The 24,195-nt window shown below is 37.9% G+C and overlaps 1 protein-coding gene across 2 annotated transcripts in view; it reads right to left on the bottom strand.

Moving 5' to 3' along the window:
• Window positions 1-23,618, bottom strand: part of HCRTR2 (hypocretin receptor 2) — a 93,469-nt gene extending 69,851 nt beyond the window's left edge. For both annotated transcript variants that reach the window (XM_037056232.1, XM_037056240.1), the window contains exon 1: window positions 23,279-23,618. In XM_037056232.1, coding sequence (XP_036912127.1) covers window positions 23,279-23,504 — 226 coding nt within the window. In that variant the 5' untranslated portion in view covers window positions 23,505-23,618. The remainder of the gene's footprint in view (window positions 1-23,278) is intronic.
• Window positions 23,619-24,195: the final 577 nt, after the last annotated feature.

Genomic DNA, 24,195 nt, shown 5'->3' with positions numbered 1-24,195 from the left:
TTGTGGATTGAATCTGACATGGAAAATTTGCCAGCAGTCAAGTGGGCGGGAAAGGAAGGTAAAACTCCTCTGAAAAATGCCATTAAGGGGGAACAGATATAACTCCAGGATTTTGAAAATGAATGGAGGGAAGAAAGATACATGAGTCAAAATAAAACATTAGGCTAAAGATGAAAAGTAGGGCATAGTTAAATATTATTCTAAGAAAAAGATGAGAATCTTGGGAAACATTTTGCTTGAATTTTTCCCCAAATGGGAGAACATGGTGACCTCTCTCGAAAAGAGTAAGGATTCATGAATGAGCTAAGATACAGAACAAAAAGTAGATGGATTAAAAATAGAACAATGAGACACAAAATTCAAGATAAGAACTTAGAAACACACTAGAGGCACTAGAATCTAGAATTAACAGCGTGCAAAGAAGCACCCCAGGATTCAGTAGAAAAAGAGAACGAGATAAAACTACACAAGAGAAATAATAGAATAGATATAGATACAGTTTAAGAAATACATGCACTATTATAAAAATTGAAAGAAAAAAATAGAAATATTTTCTAAACATAGACTCAAATCAGAAGGACTGTATTAATAATACAGTTTCATATATGACCAGTTACCAAGGAGGGAGGAAAACATGTTACTTCTCAAAGAACAAAATGAGCAGGTTTGACTAAAATCATTTCCTCACAGCACTAAAGAGAAAAGACATTTGGAAAAATGTGTACAGATTCAGATATTAAAACTTTATTATGAAAGAATTTTATGTCCAATCAATCTTATGTTCACTTGCAAAGCTAACAAAATTATACTGTTTGCCAGAAGAGGGGAATTTATATACGCAAAACCAATAAACATGCCAAAAAAACAAGATATCAACTGTGGAAAGACAAAGTATACAAAAGTATAGTTAAATAGTGTAACCACGTATATTATTTGAAAAACAACAAATACTTTGTAAATATGCTTACAAAATTGAACAGAAATCCTGAAAGCTATTATACGGATTTATAGAATATATAATATGTAAAACATATTGAGCCTGTAATTATGGATAGGAAGAGTAAAAGTTATATTAAAGGTAAAGGCAAAAATAAAAATTATAGATTTTAATTTTGAAAATAAGATCAAGAAAATTATAAAGAAATATGTGGAATCATGAAAAATTACAAGCAGGGCAGAGTGAGAATAAGCAGTGGACACCTTTCCTAAACAAGTGATATATTTAAAAACAACCATTGTAGAATTAAGCTTGCAAGTGCCCCCTTCAAAATCACTAAAAAAGATTTTAGGAAATAAGAAAACAAACAGACTAAAAAATATAGTAAAACTGGAAAAAAAACCACTTTAAGAACAGAGAATACATACTGTAAAAGAACATCCAGATTCACATAAAGTTTTTTGCAAAAGGGTCATAAATGATAAACATTTTCATCTTGATTGCTGCAATCAAAGTGGATCTTTCAGGTGTAGAAATCAGAGGGTTGTGAATGTTTGCCTGGGCAGGGAGTGGCAGGGCACCGTTTTCTCAGGCACCGAAGACCAACCCTTAAACCACGGCTGTACTCATTCACATTCATAGTACAAAATATAGATTTTTTAAATGTATTCATTCAAGTCCTGAACACATTGAGAGTATGCAGTGAATGAATGATGTTGTTATGGATTTAGATTTTTGACAGACTGATTAAATCTTTTCCTTATGAATTTTTCATCTCATTCACAGAAACAGAGGAGAAACCTGGAATTTTGATATAATGCTTTTCTTACATCATCAATTATCATAAATTGTCCTTTTTTCTAGCTTTAAACTATCTCCTGATTACATTTTTTGTTATTTTTTTCAAAATAAAACAAGTGTATCTTTTAAAAAAATGCTCAAAAGAGACATTGAACATTATTATCCTTAAACTTGTGATTGTATTTGGTATATACCTTCCCATTGCTCTTTAAAATAATGTACTACTAGCAAAATCAATCTAATGCATAAATTTGGATATGTGTACCTGTGGTTGATAAATTTACAAAAGAAAGGAGATAACTTGCCCTGGCTGGTGTAGCTCAGTGTATTGAGCTCGAGCCTGTGAAGCAAAGGGTCACCGGTTTGATTCCCAGTCAGAGCACATGCCTGGGTTGCAGGCCAGGTTCCCAGTAGAGGACACATGAGAGGCAGCCACACACTGATGTTTCTTTCCCACTTTTTCTCCTTCCCTTTCCCTTTCTCTAAAAATGAATAAATATGTTTTCCCAAGCTGTTGCTTCGCTTTTTATCTTTATACTGTTTTCCTTAGCCATGCAGAAGCTTTTAATTTTGATGAGATCCCATTTGTTTATTCTTTCCTTTATATCCCTTGCTTTAGTGGATGTATCAGTAAAAATATTGCTGCGTGGAATATCTGAGATACCCAAGAGTTGGAAGCAACCTAGATGCTCATCGGTAAATGACTGGATCAAAAAGCTATGGTACATTTACACAATGGAATTCTATGCTGCAGAAAGGAAGAAGGAGCTCCAACCCTTTGCAACATCATGGATGGAACTGGAAAGCATTATACTGAGCGAAATAAGCCAGGAGGTGAAAGACAAATACCATATGATATCACCGTTAACAGGAATCTAAACAACAAAACAAATAAGCAAGCAAAATATGACCAATGACACTCTAATACGGAACAGGCTGACAGGGTCCAGGGAGGAGAGGGGAGAGAATCATAGGGGGAAAGGGGATGGACTCACATGAACAAGTATAAAAGACACATGGACAATAACTAAGGGTGGAGGGCGGAAATGGGAGGGAGGTGGGGAGCATGGGGCGGGGGATGGGCAGGGCTGGGAATATAAGACAGAAAGCTGTACTAGAACAAGAATTAAATAAAAAAATAAAAATGAATAAATAAAATATTTTTAAAAAAGAAAGGAGATCAACTCTACAGACAAAATATAGTACCAAGTGTTAGAAAGAAAACAAAGGCATGAGTCAACTTTTCCTAGCAAACACCTACATGATTCAAGATAGGCCACTATTTACATTCCTGAAAGTATTCAGTTCTTTCCTTTCTAAACATTTTTAGTTAAGTAGTCTCCAAATTTTCAAGATGATGGTCCATCCCCACCTTGGTGACATGTTGCATTAAAATAGTGGTCAAACCCACAATACCCTCATTCCTAAGAATACAAAACTGGGTTGGACATAATAAAGGAAAATTCTTCATCAAAATTTGCAATGCCCATTTGTGTGTTTTGCCATCCAGCATCCATTTTCCTATGTCCTGTTAATGGTAACTTTATTTTTCTTTTGGTTAACCACCCAAGCCTTCCACTCTTCATGTGAATGTCTCCAGTGGTATTGCTCTCCTCCATTCCTGTCTCTGACAGTGAGCTTCCTTATACCTAGCCAAGCAGGTTATAATTTCAATTTAGTCATAATTAGTTAAGAATAGCAATTTGGCCCAAGCAAAATCAGCTAGGTTCAATCTAAACAAATGCTAGGATTTATGCTTGAATGAGCAGGAAAAGGGAGGACTTTTAACCACAGAGTTGGTCCAGGTAAGTTACAGGCCTGGAGTTGCTGGCAGCTGTGCTGTCACAGGGAACTTGCAAAGCAAGACAGACAACAGAGAGGATGCTGGAGCAGGAGACGGACCAAAGCCTAATCACAGTCCTGGGAACTGTGAATCCCTCCGTATCTGTGAAAGGCAGCCTGGAGTTTTCAGTTGCTCCAGTCAACTACTCCTGCCCTTTGTCCCACGTCAAGACACACACTTTTGCTTAATTTTGTTAAGCTAGTATTTGTGTTTTGTCACTTGCAGAGAAGAAATCTGGATCATACAATAGTTCTAAGATCCTGATTCCACAGTGCTATTTGCTGATTCATTATAAAAATGCAGTGAGCAAAGCCGGAAGAGAGTAAAACAAAGTAGCGATGCTCAGAACACTTGTGGGTGCTAAATTATGAATCAAGTTTGGAATTATGGTTGGGATTAGGGCAGGATTTGGGTTAGTTAGAGATAGGCTTGAGGTTAATGCTAGAGTTAGAGTTAGAGAGAGCATTGGGGTTAATTTTAAGATCAGGGTAAGAATTAGGTTTGGGCTTTTAGACTTGGACATAGAGTTTAAAATAGACTCAAGGTTAATAATGTTAGGGCTAGGATTAGCCTGGGGTTTGGAGTTACTTTGAAACTTAAGGTTAGTGTTAAAAATGGGGTCATGGGTAGTATCAGGGCTGGGGTAGAGATAAGGATTAGGGTTAGTTTTAGGGTTAGGTTCATTGATAGTATGGGATTAGGGTTGTAGGTAGGAGTTTGGTTTTGGTTAAAGCTATATTTCAGGCTAATTTTTGAATTAGGTTTGGGTTTGATGTAATTTGCAATTAGGGTGGGCTTAGAGGTAGGCCTGAGTTTTTTGAAAGGATTAAAGATAGGTTCTGGGTTAGTCACAGGGATAGGGTTATAATTAGAGTTAGATTTGGGGTTAGTGTTAGCATTAACGTAAAAAGAGGGTTAGGATTATTTTTAGGGTTATAGTTTGAGGCAGACTCAGATCATAATTAATTCAAATTAGAGTTAGGCTTGAGAATAAAGTTAGAGTTATGCAAGTGTTAGAGATAGTTTTGGTGCCAATATTTGAGTTACAATTATAGGTAGAATGGAGGTTAGTGCAAGGGTTGAGGGTCAAGACAGTCTGTTTAGTTTTAGGTCATCAGTGAGAGTTATGTTTGGAGCTACATGTAGCGTCAGGGTTAGGGGTAGGAGAAGGATTAAAATTTACATTATGGTTGGGATCTGAGGTAGGTTCGAGATAAGAGTTGGTGTTGGAGCAAATTGGAGTTCAGGTTATAAATAAAATTAGAGGTAAATTTGAGATTAGGGTTAGGTAAAGTAGTATAAGATAGGTTTAAATGTGATGGTTAGAGGCAGGATTAAGGACAGGTTTGGGGTAAGTGTTAGGGTTTGAGTTAGAGCTATGGCTGGGGTGCGTTTCATGGCTAGTTTTACAATTAAGTTTTAGAGGTAAGGTTGAGTTTAGTTTTACAATTGGCTTTCAGGTCCAAGTTAGCTGACAAATGGGGTTATGGCTATAACCAGAATAAGAATTAGTTGGGGGGGTTCTGGTTAGGTTAGGCTTAGTTAGGATTGTTAGTATTGGGGTATAGTTAGGCTTGTAGAAAGGACGTGGGTGTGTCAACATAGCTAGACTGAAGGGCAGATTTAAGATCCCTGAGGGAATGATGTGCCCTTTCAGTCAGGACTCTGGAGGACCACCCAGGCTGCCAGCATAGGTGTCATCTTCATTCTCATTCATTTAGAAAAGAACAATCTCAGAGGAGCGTAAACTATGTCAAAGAATAGAAGGAGTCAGAGTTCCTCATGTCCTTCTGCATTTGCTTTTGTTTTTATTTTTTCTCTCACACTCATTTTCTCTTTCCTTCTTCCTTCGCACTACCTGTATCATGCAGGTGGGTTCCCATTTTAATTGGTGCTTTGCAGTACAACCATCCAAATCTAATAAATGTGAACAAACAGACCTTGTATACCAGGGCAGGGTTGATGTAACAAGATCTTGGGATTCCAACATTATCATTAAGGTTATCTCCATCTCTCCATTTCTGCAGGCTGGTTTACATCTCCTAGGAGATCCGATTTTCTTCTGAGTGGTAAAAGGGGAGGATGGTAGGCATCTCTAGGTCTAATCATCCATCCCAAGTAGTGAAAAACAGACAAACTAGTGATTTTCATTGGGATCAGATTATCATCCCCTTGCCAAGCACTGTGGTTGGGGGACAGGAAATAATTGGTCCTTTTTCTCTCTGATTCTAATGAGCTGGGTGGAAGTGGTGGGGGTGGGTGAGGAGGGAGTGGTACTGTGATGGATATTTTCTTTCCTCTCTCCATCATATTTACATGAGATGGCAAGGGCACAGTTTCCTAAAGGAAGAGGTAATGCTGCTATGTGAAGGGGAGATGTGTTGTTGGAAAAAGCATTGGGCATCTATTACAGACCCCTATGCTACAGTAACATTTGACATTTTTGAAATTCAGGCATTTTGAGGATATACAGGACTGTGTGCCTTTTTATCGTCTGCACTCTTTCTATGCCTGTTTTAGCTATTGTGATTCTCTCTGATTTTAACTTAAGCCATTTGTTCTGGTTTTATCTTGAGCCGGTGTGGGGAGCACCTTGATAAAACACTTCCTCATGATACCTTTAGTTAAATACATTTCAAAAGTTTTAAGTCAGTGTTCATTTCAGTATGCTTTTCCTTTTGTTTTATTATTCTGGGGTTGTGTTCGTGTATGTGATGTTTCCCTCCTGAGGTGTTTTATATTGTGATGTTTCTGTCTTTTTAAAAAGATGTCAATATCCTATTGACTTTTCGTTTCATCTTCATTTATGCTTTTTGTTCTGTTTTATTATTGGGTACCTTCCTTCTTTCTTTCTTTTTACTTCTGCCCTTTATTCTGAAAGTTAACGACGTTGTAATTATTTTCAGTGAGATGCTTATCAGAAAACGTGACTAGAGGAGACAGTGTGTCTCTGAATGCATTACTGGGTTTTAAATATTTCATACACATCATTCCATGTTTGTGTCTTCATCTAATTTTGTCTTCCCATATGATTATGTTTTCACTGAAAGCCACATTTTTGGTTTTATAGAAATTCAAGGGGCCAACATCTTTTTCATTGAGAAAGCACCAGATTCAAAAAACAGAGAACTATCATTACTAATTTATTGTTTTGGTGTCTCAATACTCATACTTCCAGCCCAGCCAATGACAAAGAAACGTAATTAAATATCAGACTCATAGAAATTAAACATTATGAAGCTGAACAGAACCAAATTTCCCAAAGTAAATCTGAAGTTTATTTCTGACTTTCACAACATTTTCATAATACCCACTCTTTGGAAATAGAATATTTGCAGACTTCAACATACTGAAGAAAAAGGTTGGTAAGCATCTCTCTGCAGCGAATTTAGCTGGAGCTTGCTAGAGTCTTAGGTTCCCTCCTTCTTTACACAGGGAGATAAGGCTATTGCAGTGAGAAACTGAATTTCTAAAACCTCAGTGTGGACAAGCCCTTGGAGGGAAGCTTTGATTCTGCGTTTTAATCCACACCCATCCAGCATTTCCACATCTTCAATGTTATTGCTAACAAGCCTTTGATGTTCTTATAAATTCACATAATCCTAGATCTATTCTGTGATTAATAGCTCCTCCCGTTTCTAATTTCATAGATCAGATCCACTAGAACTAAGTCAAAGCCAGTCTTTCACAAACTTTTGTGTGGATAAACACCTATTCATAGCAGCACTCAGATTTCTTCTATGACATAAATTATTAACTACAGTATTATGCATAGAAATATATGTGCAGATTTTGTTTAATGATTCAAGGGACACAGTAAAAGGAAGTAAATGTCACATCAATCCTGAAACATTAACTTCATATAGAAAATTGTAAATAAAAACATGCAAATTAGTAGTACATCTTCGTACTACTTGTGTTTTCTATTCTTTCTGTAGAATTTTTCTAAATCTTTCCATTACTAATTCTGTAGGCAGTGAATTACACATGCAGTGAATTCTGCTTGTTACGACAGACTTCGGAAGTGACCTCATTTTGGCAAAGTTGGATAACAAAAACGTGTGTACTGGCTGCTATGATAATAAATTGAGCCAATGTGCCCACTGATATAACTCTACTTGAAGTGTTATGTAACTATTATTTCAAAGTTACCAATGAAGTCTTGGGATTCCTACTGGTTTAACCCTGCCTTTTTTCCTTTAATATCTCCTATTAGTATTTCTGCTGCATTTTTTTGTTTTCTGTCTAGTCCTTTTTTAAAGTAGGTCTTTTAATCTCTCTCCCTGGGTAGCCCTTACAAGCACACTTAAATTTGTGTCAAATGTGACATCACCTAGCTGTCAAGTTGGCCTCCAAAAGCAGGAGTCCCATGTTACAGGAAGCTGACTTTTACCCTTTTTCTGTGACAGGGATTCTCATACTCAGTGTACTGGGGCCCTACCTTAAATGTCAATTCTAGAGTTACCAGCCCCTAAAATCTAACTCAGTAAGTCAGGAAAGAACACAAACATTTTTTTACCGTGTGCCCTAATTTTGTGTTTTTGTTTCTTGATGTATGGCCCAAGATGGTTCTTTCTCCGGTTTAAGGAAACATATCTGTGATGATTTCATATAGGAAAAAGCCAAGAGTAAAATAATATGTAAGAAAGAATTTTGTATTCGCTATGTAGTCCCTTCTATAGTCTTTCATATCAGAGACCATAACAGGAATATGTAAAAACATATGGACATATAACCAGACGACTGGTTATAAATCACAGGTTTACTTCATCTGGCTTGACTTAACACTCCTGACTTTATATTCAAATGTTCACTGTACATCTCCCTGAACTCTCTTAAAATGTATAGTACCTTTGATTCTCTCTCCTTCCCTATAGGAAACCAGTTCCTCCCCCAGCATCCCATATCTCAATAAATGGCACCGACATCCACGTACTTGTGATGAAAATGTTGACTTATCTATTTTTCTCACACCTGTATGCAATCCATCTGCAAATCCTGTTGGTCCTACTATCAAAATGTATCTTAAATATCACCACTAGAATATGTTTCTTAAGGGAAGGAGCCTTGCCTGTTTTCTTTAGCTGTTATGGGCACACGATAGCTATTTTTTTAAACTAATGAATTTTAGTTTGCAAAAAAGGTCTTGCAACTTGATTCACCTATTAACAAATTTATATTTCCTTTATGCTTCTAATTATTGCAGAACACATTGTCTAAATAATTCTCATACAAACGGTGTAGATTGCTTGCATAGTCACAAAGAAAAAAATCTGTGAGTAGCAAACTATGTGGCATATGGGGAAGCAAAGCTTATTTCCTACTGAACAGCTCCACAAGTGTCCTCCTATTATAACTCTTCCTGCCTGGGCTAAATTCGTGTTGACCCCTTTACTCACACCACTTGATTTTCTTTCTACAGTGCTTGTCTATATTAAGACAATGACAAATAAGACAATCAATATTCTTTCTTTGGGCAAAGATGTCTATTAATCATAAGATTGTTTTCTGTTCCTCTCAATTCCCTACATTTGATGGGTTGTCAATATCTATCTCTAAAGTGTCTTGTATATTTGTTGAATTTTTTTCCATATTTAATTTCACTGCCTTGGTTTCACCCTTGTAATCACTTGCCTGAAAAGTCTCAACAAGCTCCTAAGTCACTTCCCCAGTGACCAGTATCTGGTCTCTGGTCTCTGATATATCAGAGCTTATTCTCAAACAACTCTAGGAATTGAAGACTTTTTACATTGAATCTACCACATTATAATATCACAGGTATCTGTGTGGCAATACCCACAAAATAAAGAAGGCCAACGGGGAATACAAAGCATCAGAGGAGATTACTTGAAGTTTCAGTTACTTGAAATTACTTAGAAAAGTTCATGGAAATCTATGGTTTACATTCAGGAATTCCCTGAATGACATTTTCAGCTTAGTAATTTATATATCTGTAAGCAGTCATAAATTTACTCAGGATACTTTATCAACTTGAGCATAATTTCTTTTCATCCTTTGGGACTTTTCAAATTATCGTCATATACCAACAATACCTCAAATGCTACTCCCTATGCAAAGAAGTACTTCCTACCCCAGCTCAGATCCAACTCTTATGATTCCCTGTTCTAGCACTTAGTGTAGGCTTCTACAATAACCCTCACAGTATGGTCTATTGTTTACATGTCGGTCTCTCCCTCAACATTAGAAATGCCTTGTAGGTAAGAACCATGCCTCATTCACTCCTCTGTTTCCTCCACAGAATGTGATAGAACAGATTGCACATTCTGGGCGTTCAATAAATATTTGCTGAACGAAATTAGAAAAGGAAATAACTTCAAATTAGATAAGCCCTACAAAACCTGTGTGTTGGTTCAGGTTGCTTTATATTTTGTGCACCTTTTGCTACTACAGTTGCACTGAGTTGCTTTTACCTGCATTTGGATGAAAAAGGTATATCTGCATGACATCAAATCACACCAACAATGGTAGTTACTGCCACTGTGACGGAGCACTCAGAGAAGTCTCATGAACTCCTGTGTATCAGCAGAGAAAATCTATGCCAGGCTTGACTTTTGCTGATGCTCCTCTTCCCCTCTCTGAGTCCAGGTACCTACACTGAGCTACAGACCAACATGACCGTGAGGATTAGGCACTGAATCTTCAGACCTTTTCAACTGAGTTTACCAAAAAGATGCACATAAAAATGTGTGCATTTTCCTTAAACTACACACATTCTATTTCTCAACTTTCTGCACATTATCATAGTTGCATTGTCCTAGGAGGAATGGAAAGGGAGAACAGAGCATTGTATTTATTTTGTATTCAGAAATGGGGAAGCAAAGTGATAACATGGACAGCTATTCAAACGAGTGACACAAAAGGAACTCTCTATTATTAAATGTCACTTACTACCTGGAAAGAAGAGTGAATCATAGCCCAATCACAGAGGTTGTTGTAGGATTAACTAAAATGTTGAAGAGGTATGTAATTAGGGCAATATAACAACTCTCAGAAGAATAACGTACAAATTCTATTGTAATTTACTTAATTCACAGCAACGCGAAATTTTGATTAAATTGGTTTAATTAGTCAAGGGTCTCCTAGCAATGCCTCCCTTCTCTGAGCAAGACAGCGCTTTAATTTTTCTAAATGTATAATGTTAATGGATATTTTAGGAAACTGGGGTTTGGAGTTAGTCAAAGGTTTTCCTCCCTTATTCCTCATCAAATAAAGTATCTAAACTATTCAGTTATTACCAACACTGCTCTTGTGCTCCATATGAAAGTAGATTTTTTTCCATTGCCTGCACTGTCTCGTGCACTAATGACCAGAATTGTCATGTCACTGGCAATGGGCAAAATGAGAAAGGATTCTCAAGGCTGAGTCTCTGTGGGCATTCTTGAAACATCTGGGGCTCACATGAGGGTATGTTTGGCTCTTTTCATTGCAGAAAGTGTGGAGTCCTGGTAACATTCAGCCTCAGCTCTCTTCTTGCATAAGGGAGGGACACAAACAATCAAATGTTTCCTTAGACTTATATGAAAATATAAAAGAAAACAACTAAGAATTACTTCAAATCAAAGAGCAAAGAGGGCGTAAGTAAGAATTGTGTATATTACATGTTCCCTTCAGTTATTGTAGAATACGTCATGTTATTTGGAAGGATTTTGGTATAACTTCCTTGAGGAGAAAAAACAAAAACAAAAAACCTGCCGCAGCATAGTTTTAAGTCCCACTTGACAAGAGTCAAATAGTGTCTTGGTAATGTTAAGGGAATTTAAGTGTTGGGGAGAGATTTGCAAATGGTCCCCAAAACATTTCTTTGGTAATTATATAATATTCATTTTAAAGAGTGCATTCCTTAAGATATTGACCAAAATTATCACAAACATAATTCAAATTACCGAGGTTTTATTTGAAAATTGTATACAAAAAAAATGTAAAGCCTGTATTGCCCACTTTAATGTACTCATAATTAAAGCATTTCTCCTGGTGGAAGTTTAATACTTTATTTGGTAGCTAAAAATTGCTTCACTGTTCTAGACACTGAGGACATATCTGCCAAAAAGAAAAATAAAGGATCTCTCCTCGTGGAGCTTACATGATACTTAAGGGAGACACGGAAAAATGAACAAATAAACCAAGAGTAAAAGTAATAAGTTCTATGACAAAATAAAATGGAATGGTATCATGGTACATGAGGGGGCTGATCATTCAGACTGGGCCTTCGTAGAGACCTTGTCAAAAGATGTGATGGGGGACCTGAGAAGGAGCTACTTATGAGAGGATCAGAGGGGTTGGAAACTGTGAACCCTCTAAAGCAGGAATATATTGAGTCTCTTGAAGAAAATGAACTTATGCCACAATGATTAATCAGACCAAGAGGTACTCCTTCTTACAGGAATGTTAATTCAAGTAATTGTGCATCTTTGGTGTATTTATCTTTTTTTTTTTTTTTTGCTTCCAAAAAGCTAGTTCTTTTACTCAGAGGGTAGTTGAAAATAGTTCTTAACTCTAGGGAAGTCGAGGCCTTATGCCAGTTTTGGCATGTTTAAAGTTCAGAAGGTAGCTTCTTAATCTTGCATGAAAAGACTTGGGTGGCCCTGACCAATGTGGCTCAGTTAGTGGTGTGGTCCTGCACAGCAAAGAGTCGCCATTTGATCCCCAGTCAAGGCATATGGCTGGGTTTCAGGTTCAGTCCCCAGTCATGGCAGTCCCCCAAGTGTGTCTGTGTGCACACATACAGGTTTTTATTTATGAGATTTTTAGTCCTTAAAATCTTACTCTTCCATTTCCACAAAGATAATTTGGCTTCCTTTCAGTGATTAGTTGCAAAGTTCATTATGCCTGGGAAAAATAAAACACATAAATCTATAAACTTGGGTTATGAACTTCAGGAATCTATGAGACACCATCACCAACTTTGATGACTTTAAAGAGCAAGGTCTTTCTAGGCTTCCTGTGTCTGAGGGTACATCAAGACTAAGCATGTAAATGTCCCAGTACTTATGAAGTCCTTTCTTATACCAGTTAGTGAGATTTGTTAATGTATATTTTAAAGCCTTCTAAAATTGAGGAATTTTTATATTAAGTATTCTAATTGGAAAGATTCACTTTTAAGCTATTTTATCATAGTGAAAAGGTGACTCAGTTTCACCCAATGACAAATGGTTTCATAAGCACTTGAGCATATCTTTGTACCTCTATACAGAAATATTTTCACAATTTGCACATTTTAAGAAAGACAAATTGGCTTCAGAATAGAATTATAGACAATATAGTTCTCTACCAAAATGAATGACTCATCAAATTCATTCTGAACTGATGAAATGAATTAGTATAGACAGTGCATTTTTGACCCCATTTCTAGAAATGTAGTGATAAAATGAAGGCCCACATGGTTACAAACCATGTCCTTTATAAATTCATTTTAGAGTGTCTCAGTAGGAAAAAACCTCGCTGGAAACCTAGAAAATGATATTATAATTTTTAGTCTCCACTGTATTCCTATTGTCAACTAGGAGTAGTGAATAAAGGATTTTTTAAAGTATTTATTTATTTATTTATTTTCCATTTAAAATTTTTCTATATAGTTTTATTTTCATTTTAAAAAATAAATGTACTGGATGTAACATTTGTTAATAATGTATAAATTTCTGGTGTAGAACTTTATGATACAACATCTTGATACTCTACTGTGTAAAAGGTTTTTAAGCCAACCACAGTTATAAAAATTTTGAAATGTTATCAAGTTAACTCATAGAGAAATGTTTCCTATAATTTCCTCAGGACTCGCCTGGGGTCAATGTGATATCTTCATTGATTATCTGAATGATAACAATGCCATTTAGAATAAATTTTAAATGAGCACCTTTTGAAAATTCTAAGTATGTTGCAATAAAAAAAAATAGGGATTTCATTTGAATATATAAAAAAATTCATCCTGACTGTTGTGGCTCAGCAGATTGGGCATTGTCCCAAATACCAAAAGTTTGCAGGTTTGATTCCCAGGCAAGGCATATACCAGCTCGGGCCTAGGAAAGGCAACCAACTGATCGACATTTCTCTCACACAATGGTATTTCTCTCACTTTCTTTCTCCTTCCCTTCCCTTCTCTCTAAAAGTAAATAAAATCTTTTTTAAAAAAACAATATAAAAAATTTCATTAGATCTCAAATTTTTATCTTTTTGATATTAGTTTAAAGCTAAAAAATGATCTAAAAGCCAAAATAATATGTGACTAGGAATATAGTAACTTTTTGAAACCTCCCAAAAAATTATTATAAAAATGATTTTACTGAAAACTGTATAGAATATTGAAAAATGTTAATAAAGCCATGACATGTAAGACTCTTTCATACATCTTTCAGGAAAAATATAAAAATAATTTAAACAGAAGTTTCTTCTCAAATTGAAATATTCTGCAAAGCAAAAGATACCAACATTTTTCCTAATTTTAGTCTTTTTCCTTTTCCCTTCCTTTATTTTTCTCTTCATTTTCTCATGTTCTTCTTTTCTCCTTTTCTTTCTTATATGGCATATAGAAACCTTCATTGAAGTAATTACTTGGATAATTTTTGTTGCCTTTTATTATCACTATTTTTATTGAAGCCAGCTTGGTTTATGGAGCCCCAACATCAGTGTAAAACCCTCACAAGTCTTCCTCCTTTTGGACTTTCTTTACATTAGCCTCAGGATGCTCGCATGAAAAATGCACACCAGTGGTGGAAGCACTTTCCTTCAAACCTTTTAAGGCTCCCTTTAAACTGCAGCGTCAAAGCCAGCCAGGATCTTCAGTAAGGTACACAGGCCTTCCCCAACCCAACCCTTACTAATGCTCCAGCCTCATCTCTAGACTCCCCTCATCCTCAGTTACACTTGAGTTACCCAATTGCTTAGCATTCTGTTCATAGCCTATGCTATTTCACGCATCTTTGATTTCACTTCATGTTGTTTCCTCCACTTAGGACATCCTTACGTGATTTTCTTCACCTGTATGACTTGAATTGATGCGTTAAAATTCAGTGTATGCGTCATCTCCTCCTGGATCTGTCTCTAATCCCCCAATTGAAATGAAGTACTCTTTCTGGATACTTTCACTACATCCTATCACCACCTGCCAGCGCACTTGCCACATTATACTGAAATAATCTATTAATTTGTTTGTCTCTCCACCTAGAGTGTAGGTTTCATGGTTCCTATTATCTTTTCCTCTAGATTCTTAGCACAGTAATCAACTTAGAAAAGTTTCCCAATATTATAAGTTATTTTTATTGGCAGAGATCTAAAGTGTGAAGTGATTATAGTTATCAGTTTATCTTAGCCTTATGCCATTAAGAACACGATTGCTGAATGTCCTTATTCTGAGTCTATGCAGGTTAAAAATGCTTTTAACTATTGCATGGTTTCCATGACAAAGACAGGATTCCTTTATGTTTTTCAGCCCCATTTGTAGTTAGGGTGATACAATGTGTTTGGCTTGGGCCAAATGATTAGTGGTACAGTTGACATGTGTAGCTTTTGGGTAAAGGCAGTTAAGTGCCGGTATACTTTGTCTAGTTCACATTTCTGCTACCATGACAACTTAGGAGACTGTGTAACAACTTACCCCCAAATTTCAAAAAAAATCTTAAAACAACAAACATCTTATCTCACAGCTTCTAAAAGATTATGAATCAGGGAGAAATTTAGCTAGATTTTTCTATCTGTTATTAAGTGTCAGTTCAGGGTGCTATTGCAGGCATCTCAAGAATCAGCCTGGCTGGAAGATTTGCTTTCTTGTTCATACATGTGGTTGTTAGAAGGCCATACTTCCTCTATGACTATTGGATGGATTTTTTAATGTTTTACTATATGGGTTGCTAACAATGAAGCATCTCACTTTCCTCAAAGCAAGAAATCCAAGAGCAAGAGAAAGAGTGGGGACTCAAAGCAAGAGTTGTAATCTTTTATAATGTAATCTCGAAAGGAACAGACTGCCCCCTGTGCTGTATCTTTTGGCCATGGCCCAATCCTGGCCCACATGGGCATGAAGACTGGAAAATGGAGCATCCTAGAGGCTGGTCACCACAGAGGCCACCTGTTAAGGTGGTGCATAAAACATGAGGGACACCTAGACAATGAGTTAGTGGGTAAAACAGACTCCCCAACCCACTTCAGCGATTACACAAGCAAGAAATAAACTTTTGTGATATGAAGCCAGTGAGAATTCAGGGTTTATTTGCTAGTATGGCATAATCTAGCTCTTCAGACCAATAGAGCTCTCATAAAGCAATGCCTACAGAAAGAGGCTATGATGATGGGAAGGACTTTGAGTATTCTAGGGCTCATGAGAGTAACTTCTTATTTTAAATTAAAACATTAGAACTCTTTTATTTTCTTTCTTGCCAGGTTTCTGAGTTTAGCTAGTGTACATTTGAACACATACTGTTGCAAAAACCAGGTAACAAAGACATAACAGCTGAGAGCCAGACGAGCGTAATTAAAATCGCTTTCCTGGCCTCTTCTATTCGGGAAACTAGCAAACTTCTCCCAGGCTGACATCAACCACTTCATAGTGGCATCTATTCAAACTTTTTTAAGATGATTCAAGTACTTGAATTATTTCTTCACTAATTAAGACCTACTTGTTAATATTGTTGTGAAGAATAAATGAGACAACATATATAACAATATCTTCTGAAGAGCAAACTACCATGTAAATATTAAACATTGTCTATTTGTATTTGATATTGAAAGCAGATTATTGGAAATGCCTCAATTTTAATAATCACAAAATGTTTTTAAAGAATAAAGTGCACATTTATTCTAAAGTTTGTTTTTTGTGAGACAACATAACCTATTTTAAATATACATATAAAATACATTTACTTTGTTAAGAGATCATTTCTCTTTGAGAACAAAGGTGAAATGAACAAATTCAGTCCCACAAACTGTCTATTAAAATACTGGTCATATATGTTGTACATTTCATCTAGTAGCATCTCAAAGTGGTCTATTGTCAGTGTCTAAAGGTACTACCCTGCCCTGGCTGGTGTAGCTCAGTGGATTGAGCGCAGGCCTGCGAACCACCCAATCGCAGTTTGATTCCCAGTCAGGGCACATGCCTGGGTTGCAGGCAAGTTCCCAGTAGGGAACTCACGAGAGGCAACCATACATTGATGTTTCTCTCCTTCTCTCCTTCCCTTCCTCTCTAAAGATAAATAAATAAAATCTCTAAAAAAATAAAGGTACCACACTTATGGTCTGGGAACGTATTATGTGATATAAGGATGGATCTATTCATTGAAATCAAAAGAAACTTATGATCTTTACAAAGTTAACACTAATTAGGAAAAAATAAAATATATGTATAGGATTGAAAACTCAAAAAGATAGAAAGCAGGCTGACCTGTCAGGGGATTTAGGTGCAGGTGTGGAGGGATTGAGCAACAAAGAAAATAAATAAAAAACTCATGGACACAGATGACAATATGGTGATTGCAGGTTGAGAGGGGTAGTGGGAAGTGGAGGAAGGTGTTGGGGGACATATATGGTGTTGAACAGACACCAGACTTGGGGTAGCTTTGGGGCAGTAAGTAAACACACACACAGTGTACGGATGATGGGTTGTAGCACTGTGCACCTGAAACATGTATGATTTTTGCTAACCAGTGTCACCCTAAAAATTCAACTAAAAATAAATTAATTAAGTAAGTAACTTTAAAAAAGGGGGAAAAATCTTTAGATCGTGTGAGCTAGTGAGTGTTAGACTCTCAGTGTTAAATCATGTCTAAGCATAGCACCTTCAATAACAATGTAATCCTTGGCCAAAATTATCTAACATGTATCCAGTGACTCACCCCCTGACCAGGCAAAAGCATTTTTGGCAGCGCCTACTTTACCTTGAAATTTTCTCTTTTGAAGTAACATGAGCCTGACCTTGATCAGTTTATCAGATGAGCTCACAGGTATAGCCTGTCAGAGAACTGGCGTGGCAACACGCCAGAACAACTCTGTAAATTGTCTAGAGGGCACGCCTAAGTATCATTTCCACTTTCTCTTCATCTGTGTTTCTCCATCAGAATTAGAAGCAAAGGAGAGAGACAGGATGAAGTAATGGAACACAAATGGGCCATGGAACCTGATAAATTTGTATTCGAAACCTAGTGCTGCTACTTGCTGTGTGACTAAACTTTGGAATAAGTTAAAATAGCTCTTTGGATTTTAGTTTTCTTGTTTATAAAACCAAGCTATTAATTTCCTTCTTAAAAGCTTGTTACGAAGCATCGATGCAATAGTTACATTCATTGTGGAGCCTGGCACATACTACGCAATAAACATTCTTCACTTTCCTTTGCCCCGAGGGAGGGAACTCGAGATGAATACCCTCCACTTCACCCACCACATGACATTGACTAACCCCTACCAGTGAGCCATTAATTAGTGGAGCCAACATCACTCCTGGTGGGGAATATGTCAGAATGCTGCAGGAAGGAAGATGGAAAGATCTTCTTTCACGAGTGAAATAATGCCAGTGGTGGATACTCCTGAAATTTGAGGAGCTGAGTGAGACTTCAGGGACTTTGGAATGCTGGTATAGCAGCGGTACCTGGGGATTCGCAGATACATTCTAAACTATTAAAATCACATAAATCTATAAAGTGCATGTGTATGTCCTAATAAAATAAAAAGCCTGAAATACTGCATTTGTGTTTGGATGTCAGATTTGGCCTCTTTTAAAAATTGGTATTATTTACATTATCCCACTTTACTCATATATTTTTTCAAATATGGAAAGAATCCATTACATTCAAATTATCAGCAGCCCATGCTATCTCATTAGTGTCTCTTCATGATAATTGTGTCTCTTATATTTAAGACAGACAGTTAAAAAATTATCACTGAGCTTTTGTGTAACTCAAAAGCATGATTTATTTTACCCGGTAAAACTAAGTGGTTATGATTTTAGAAAAATGTGGAAGCATTACTTTAATTTTTATTCAGATAGGTGTGTTTTGCACTCTGTAACTAAAAACACACATTGAAAGTTTATTGAGTACACTCACGTTACCTATCACAATGGCTATTCTTGACTTCTACAGAGCCCTGGCAGGGACGAGTGATATATTATCTCTATCCCCTCTCTGCTCCCCACATAGGAAAGGGAGGGTTTGCACACACCGACAGGTCTGAATTGGGCATTAGGAGAACCATCAAATAAATGTTTCTTAGGCTGAGGAATAGTGAGAACCCAGAACTGCCACTTCAGGCATAAGGGCATAAGAGCAAAATCAGGGCATAAGGGCAAAATCAGGGCATAAGTTTAGCTGTGTAAAAAGAAATCCTATTACAGACATTCTTCCTATCCCATCCACTGGACTTAGGTTAACTGTTGTTGGGTAAATCCTTAATAGGCAGTGTGCTTTACCTGAGCTAAACCAACGTATTATTGCCAGTGTGCATGTATGTATATGTGGGTGCTGTTTAAAACATGGACAATGGTAGACCAACCCACCAACAATGCAAATCTCTGTGAATGGGATGCAGTGCAGGCACATGGAAGCTGTGTGTGTGTGAGAGAGAGAGAGGGAAATTATCATGATAGGAATGACTTGCACAGAGAGGTGGGAAAGCAATATTAAGTAGTCAGCACAAAGGCACAGAACACCTGTTAGAGCTGGTATGAAAAAGGAGAGTAACATGTGCCAACTTGATTTTAGTTAGCAAAATACTCGATTGAGAAAAGGCAAGATCAATTTTACTATTTTAGTAAAACACTCAATTCAGCAAAAGGCTAGAGCAGAGGCCATAAAGAGCAAAAGAACCACAGACACGGAGACAGAAGGTGGCTGTAAACCACACTGGGAAGAGATTTCAACAGTCAGAATGAAGTCATACAAATCAGCATTTAGTGTTTACTGTGAGTCAAGAAAAAATATACAATAACCACACACATATTTAGTATGTATACATGCATACATATGTACATATATATACACATATATACATGTATGTGTATATATCTATATATCTACATACAGGAAACCTATATATTATATCCTCATCAGATTTCTACAAGGCATGCATTATCAGCCTTAATTTTCAATTGGAAAGAACAGATTTGGAGAGGTTAATAGCTTGTTAATGGTCATAAAAGAGGCAAAAAGCATAACTGAACTCATACCATTTGTTGAATATTCTCCTCATTTTTCATATGGAAACAACAACAGGAGAAATAAAAGCATTCCAGGTAAAAATGAAGATATCTTTAAATGCAGAAGTAAGAAAGGCAGAGAACTGCTCACTTCCTCCAAATGTTTAATGTTTGAACTGACTAGAACTTATCTCTCCATCCAGTTTCAACTCAGAAAAATAACAAACAGGAAATTAAATATTTTCCTTTGAGTGTCCCCAAGAGCTTTCTCCCCCCCAAACACATTAATTTTAAAAACATAATATTGCTCAAAATATACTGGTTAAATAATTGGATGCAGCCACTTGGCTTTAGTACAAGATGTACTTAGGGATAGGTTTTGTGGGGCATAATTTTAAAGGTATGGGAAAAACACTGTTTCCAAAAAGAACCCTGCCCCACCTTGTCTTCTAGGACTTAAATTCTACAATTAAACATACATGGACTTTTTATTAGAAAAAGTACACTAGTGAAATTCTGTGTACTGGAGTATTTGCCTTATTTTTAATGACTTTGGTCACTTTTTTTTCAGGAAACTGCTCTCTATCTCTGGAAAAAAGCATCTGATAGTGGAGAGGGCATATAATGAAAGAGCAACTGTTGAGTAAAGAAAATAAGGTAAGGATGACCAAGACTTTGTCATCCTGTTATATGACTTCACAAAAGGACATTGGGGGCTTGGGGGCATGCCTTCTAACCAGTACATCGCATTTGTAAATTCAATAAGATTGAGATTTTCCAAGTATTCAGTTACATGCCAGTGCAAACAGTGAATGGACCCAAAGGGTCAGAGCGATTACATACACTACCTACACTGTGGTATTTCACCTTCAAACCTAATGTTGCCTCTCTATATTACAAAATAAGGTGATGTCCTATTACTCTCTGCATAGAATTACATACACCAGAGGGAGGGAAAATCAATTCTCAATCTAATCCATTTTGCAAATTTGACAGTGACATCAAAGGGCAGGAAGCTGTCTGTGAGTAATGACACTGCTCATTTATTTAAATGTCAAACTTAACTTCATCAACTTTCAGGGAATATGTCAGCAAAGAATAGGTTTCAGTTCAGCCAGAGACGATGTCAGTGTCATTCAATGCTGAGTAAAATAGCTGTCAGCATCTTGAGAGCAGAGTGTTTTGAGTAAATATTTCTTTTTAAGCTGAATGCAATTGGCCATTTCAGCACTTGGGGCTATGGACAGTGCTCTCTTCCTTTGCCTAATGAAACAAGTCCTCTTACTTTAGAGGTGTTTCCTTTTTGATATCAAAGCACTCCCTAGACTAGCAAGCCAGCCCCCCTAAACCACTCAATTAGGATATAATATGCCTCACAGGTCTGGGCAAAGCTATAATGAAATAACAGCAAAGAGGAGCAACTTTTGTCACAGAGATTAAGCCTGAAATAAAATTAGAGAAGAGACATTATTATGATTTGTAGCTATTACTGCAAGACATGTCAAAAGTTTACTGCACTGCAATGATAATTCTCTATGACCAGATTTTAGCTGGAGAGAATGACAGAGCTATTAACCTCTTGTGGTAATTTAGTAGCAGTGAACATAGGTGCAGAAGAGAACAGGAAGTGTGTCTCATAGGCTTGCAGACCATTGGGAGTCAGGAATTTATTATATATATTAGCTATAGAGTGGAATATCAGTGAAGAATTCTGGATCTGAGGTCAGATGAAACAGAACCGAATCTGAATCACGTTCCTTAATAAGTCCTTTCATTTCTCTAAGCCTTGCTTCTTCTTCTGTCAAACATGGGTTAGTTTGAGGTTTAAGTTGAGAGAGTGTACATGAAGCGGTCTGTCACACATTAGGTACTCAACAGATATTCAGTTTGGAATATTCACTTATCAGTAAGTGTTGGCATAATGTAGGGAAATGGTGCTCTACTAGTGGCCATGTCTTAATAGTTGTAATGCTAAGGATGACAAGAAAAAAGAAAACAAGTATTATATTAATAGATATATGCTTATTATAAAGGGCCCTAACCATGTGTATTTCCACCTTTATCCATCTTATTTACATCCCTAAAAGATGTATATCTTTAAAATCCAACAAAAATAGTAAAAAATAATACAGGAAGAACAAAACTGAAGTTCTTAGAGGAGTCTTATTCTTCCTATCACATAATATTCTACCAACTTTCCCAGTACTCCTCTCCATCAACATACTACCAACTACTCCACTTGTTGAACTGGTGAGAGACTAAGTGCATCCTGACCAGGCTGACATACTTGGGGAGAGAAGGTAAAAATGAGGTGAGGGCTGAAAGCCTGATAAATCCCTTATTATCCTCCACTGAAGCTACAAATTCTCTGCTTTGGGCTTCAAAGCCTCTCAGCCTCTCACCTCACTCCTCTTTTTCCATTTTTATAACTGGAAATCAAGAGCGTCTTCTCCCAGTCCCCACTCCCCCCGCCACAGCCCCATCCCCTCCTGTCGCTTTCAACAGAGATTCCCTCCACACTGCCCTCTGCATGGGAAACGCCTCCCACTCTCCATTCATCCAGGTACATGGCTCCTTCCATTCACAATTCATGCTAAGTCCTCCCGTCCCTTGCAAAGCTGTTTTTTTTTTTAAGTGGATTCCCCAGTTGTCCTAATAAACTCAACCACCTCAGCCACCATATCGCCCTTGCACCTACTCCCCAACTCTCAGAAATTGTGCAGAGGTGGGGAGAGGGGAGGTTTGCATGCAAACCTAGACAGAGACAAATAGAAAGAGCCTAGCATTAAGCTTGGTCTCATCTTTGGGGGGAAAATCCGTTACAAATATTTCCCAAGCGTGGTAACAAATGTCCTCTGGGTGGTGGGGGCGGGGGGGGGGCAGGGAGGATGGTGGTCGAGTGGACGAATGAATAAGAGATGAATGAATGGGTGAATGATTGTCGTCTCTTTGGCACTTTTGTCAGATGCCCCTCCTTGCTTGCACAGCACGGTTCCTGTGTAAGTCAGCTACAGTGCATGAATGAACCCCCAGCTTTTCCTCTGTCTCTACACTCCACCCTTTTATTACCACCTCTAGACAGAGCCTAAACCTCCGCGCCAAAGGGCACTCTACTTCGTCTGAAAATCCTTTGTGACTTCAGAAGCCGAAGCAAGCTCGCTCCTTAGAGGCACAGCTTTGCATTTGGCCAGCTTTACCTCTCCGCATACCCCCAAACACCCAACCACGTTACACAAAAGAATGACTAATGTTCCCATACTCAAAATCCACCTGGAGATCCCCGTCGCTGCCCGTCTGCTGGCACTTGTAACCCAGGTGCTTGCCTAAGAAACTCGGTTCCCCGCTTCTCCCTGCAGAAAAAAGGGAATCACCATTCCAGGGCTTGGTCCTGGTTCCTAAAAATCGAAAAACTTTTTTTTTTTTTTTTGGTAGAAAACCCCACCCCGAGAACAGCGACCTCTTTGTTTGCGTCCGAGCAGGAGGGAGGGGTCTCGGAGCCTTTGCAACCAGAGTGGAAGGGGACGTGTCAGCCCTCCAGAGGGCTGCTCCGGAGGAGACTCACCCAGGACGTTCCCAATGAGAGCCACCACGAACACGATGATGTACCCTGCGATCAGGACCCACTCATAATCTTTCGGGTGTAGGTATTCCCTCCACAGGTACTGCAGGAATTCCTCGTCTTCATCATAGTCGGTGGGGTTCAAAGAGGGCTCTTGAGTTTCATTCAGCTCCGAAGCAGATGACAAGTTGCAACAAGGGGGTGAGTCCTCCAAATCGGTGCCGGACATCACGGGCTGGAGTCCGGTTCGGCTCAGTGCTGCAAGCTGCTCCTCCCTTTCCCCATGAGCACTGGTGAGTGGCCGTGGGAAAGGCTGCGCGGAGCGGCGAGAAAGGGCTCCAGAGCAGAAAATGACGTGAAAAGTTATCGAGCCAATGCCTCCGGAGTCCTACGCCGGGAACTTCTGCGGCGCATTCGCTGTCTTCGCAAACGACTGTGCACCCGGGGACCCGGCGCCGGAGCTGCAGCAGTGACAGGGGAGGAGGAGACGGCTACCTCGGCCTGTGCTCAAGCTCAATTACTCCTCATTCCAGCACTGAGTCCGCAGCTCACAGCCTCCTCCCGCGCTGATGGAGAGCTGAAGTGGGAGAAAAAAAAAAAGTAATGAAAATTATTTTAACCTGTTTCTCTGTGGGTTCAACCTCACTCTTTTCTACTTTTTTCTTCTCCACTTCTCACATGCAGTTTGTATAAGCCATACACGTGTAGGTCTGTGGACATAGAGTGCATGTCAATACGTGATTAACACGGGGTTTATTGATGCATTTGTCTCCTTCATGTAAACATAAAGGTAATGGGGAGGGGCCCCTGTGTTCCTCCAGCAGGACTATGCGGAAGTCATTTCAGATAACTGTTTTAACATTTGTGTTTGGCGTTGCCAGTTTAGCAGTTGCTGAATCTTTAAGGTGTCTCTTCCTCTC

Source organism: Sturnira hondurensis, unplaced genomic scaffold (genome assembly GCF_014824575.4).
Source record: "Sturnira hondurensis isolate 20B ecotype Veracruz unplaced genomic scaffold, ASM1482457v3 Scaffold0000880, whole genome shotgun sequence".
Classification (NCBI taxonomy): domain Eukaryota; kingdom Metazoa; phylum Chordata; class Mammalia; order Chiroptera; family Phyllostomidae; genus Sturnira; species Sturnira hondurensis.
This window is presented reverse-complemented; position numbering and strand designations above follow the sequence as displayed.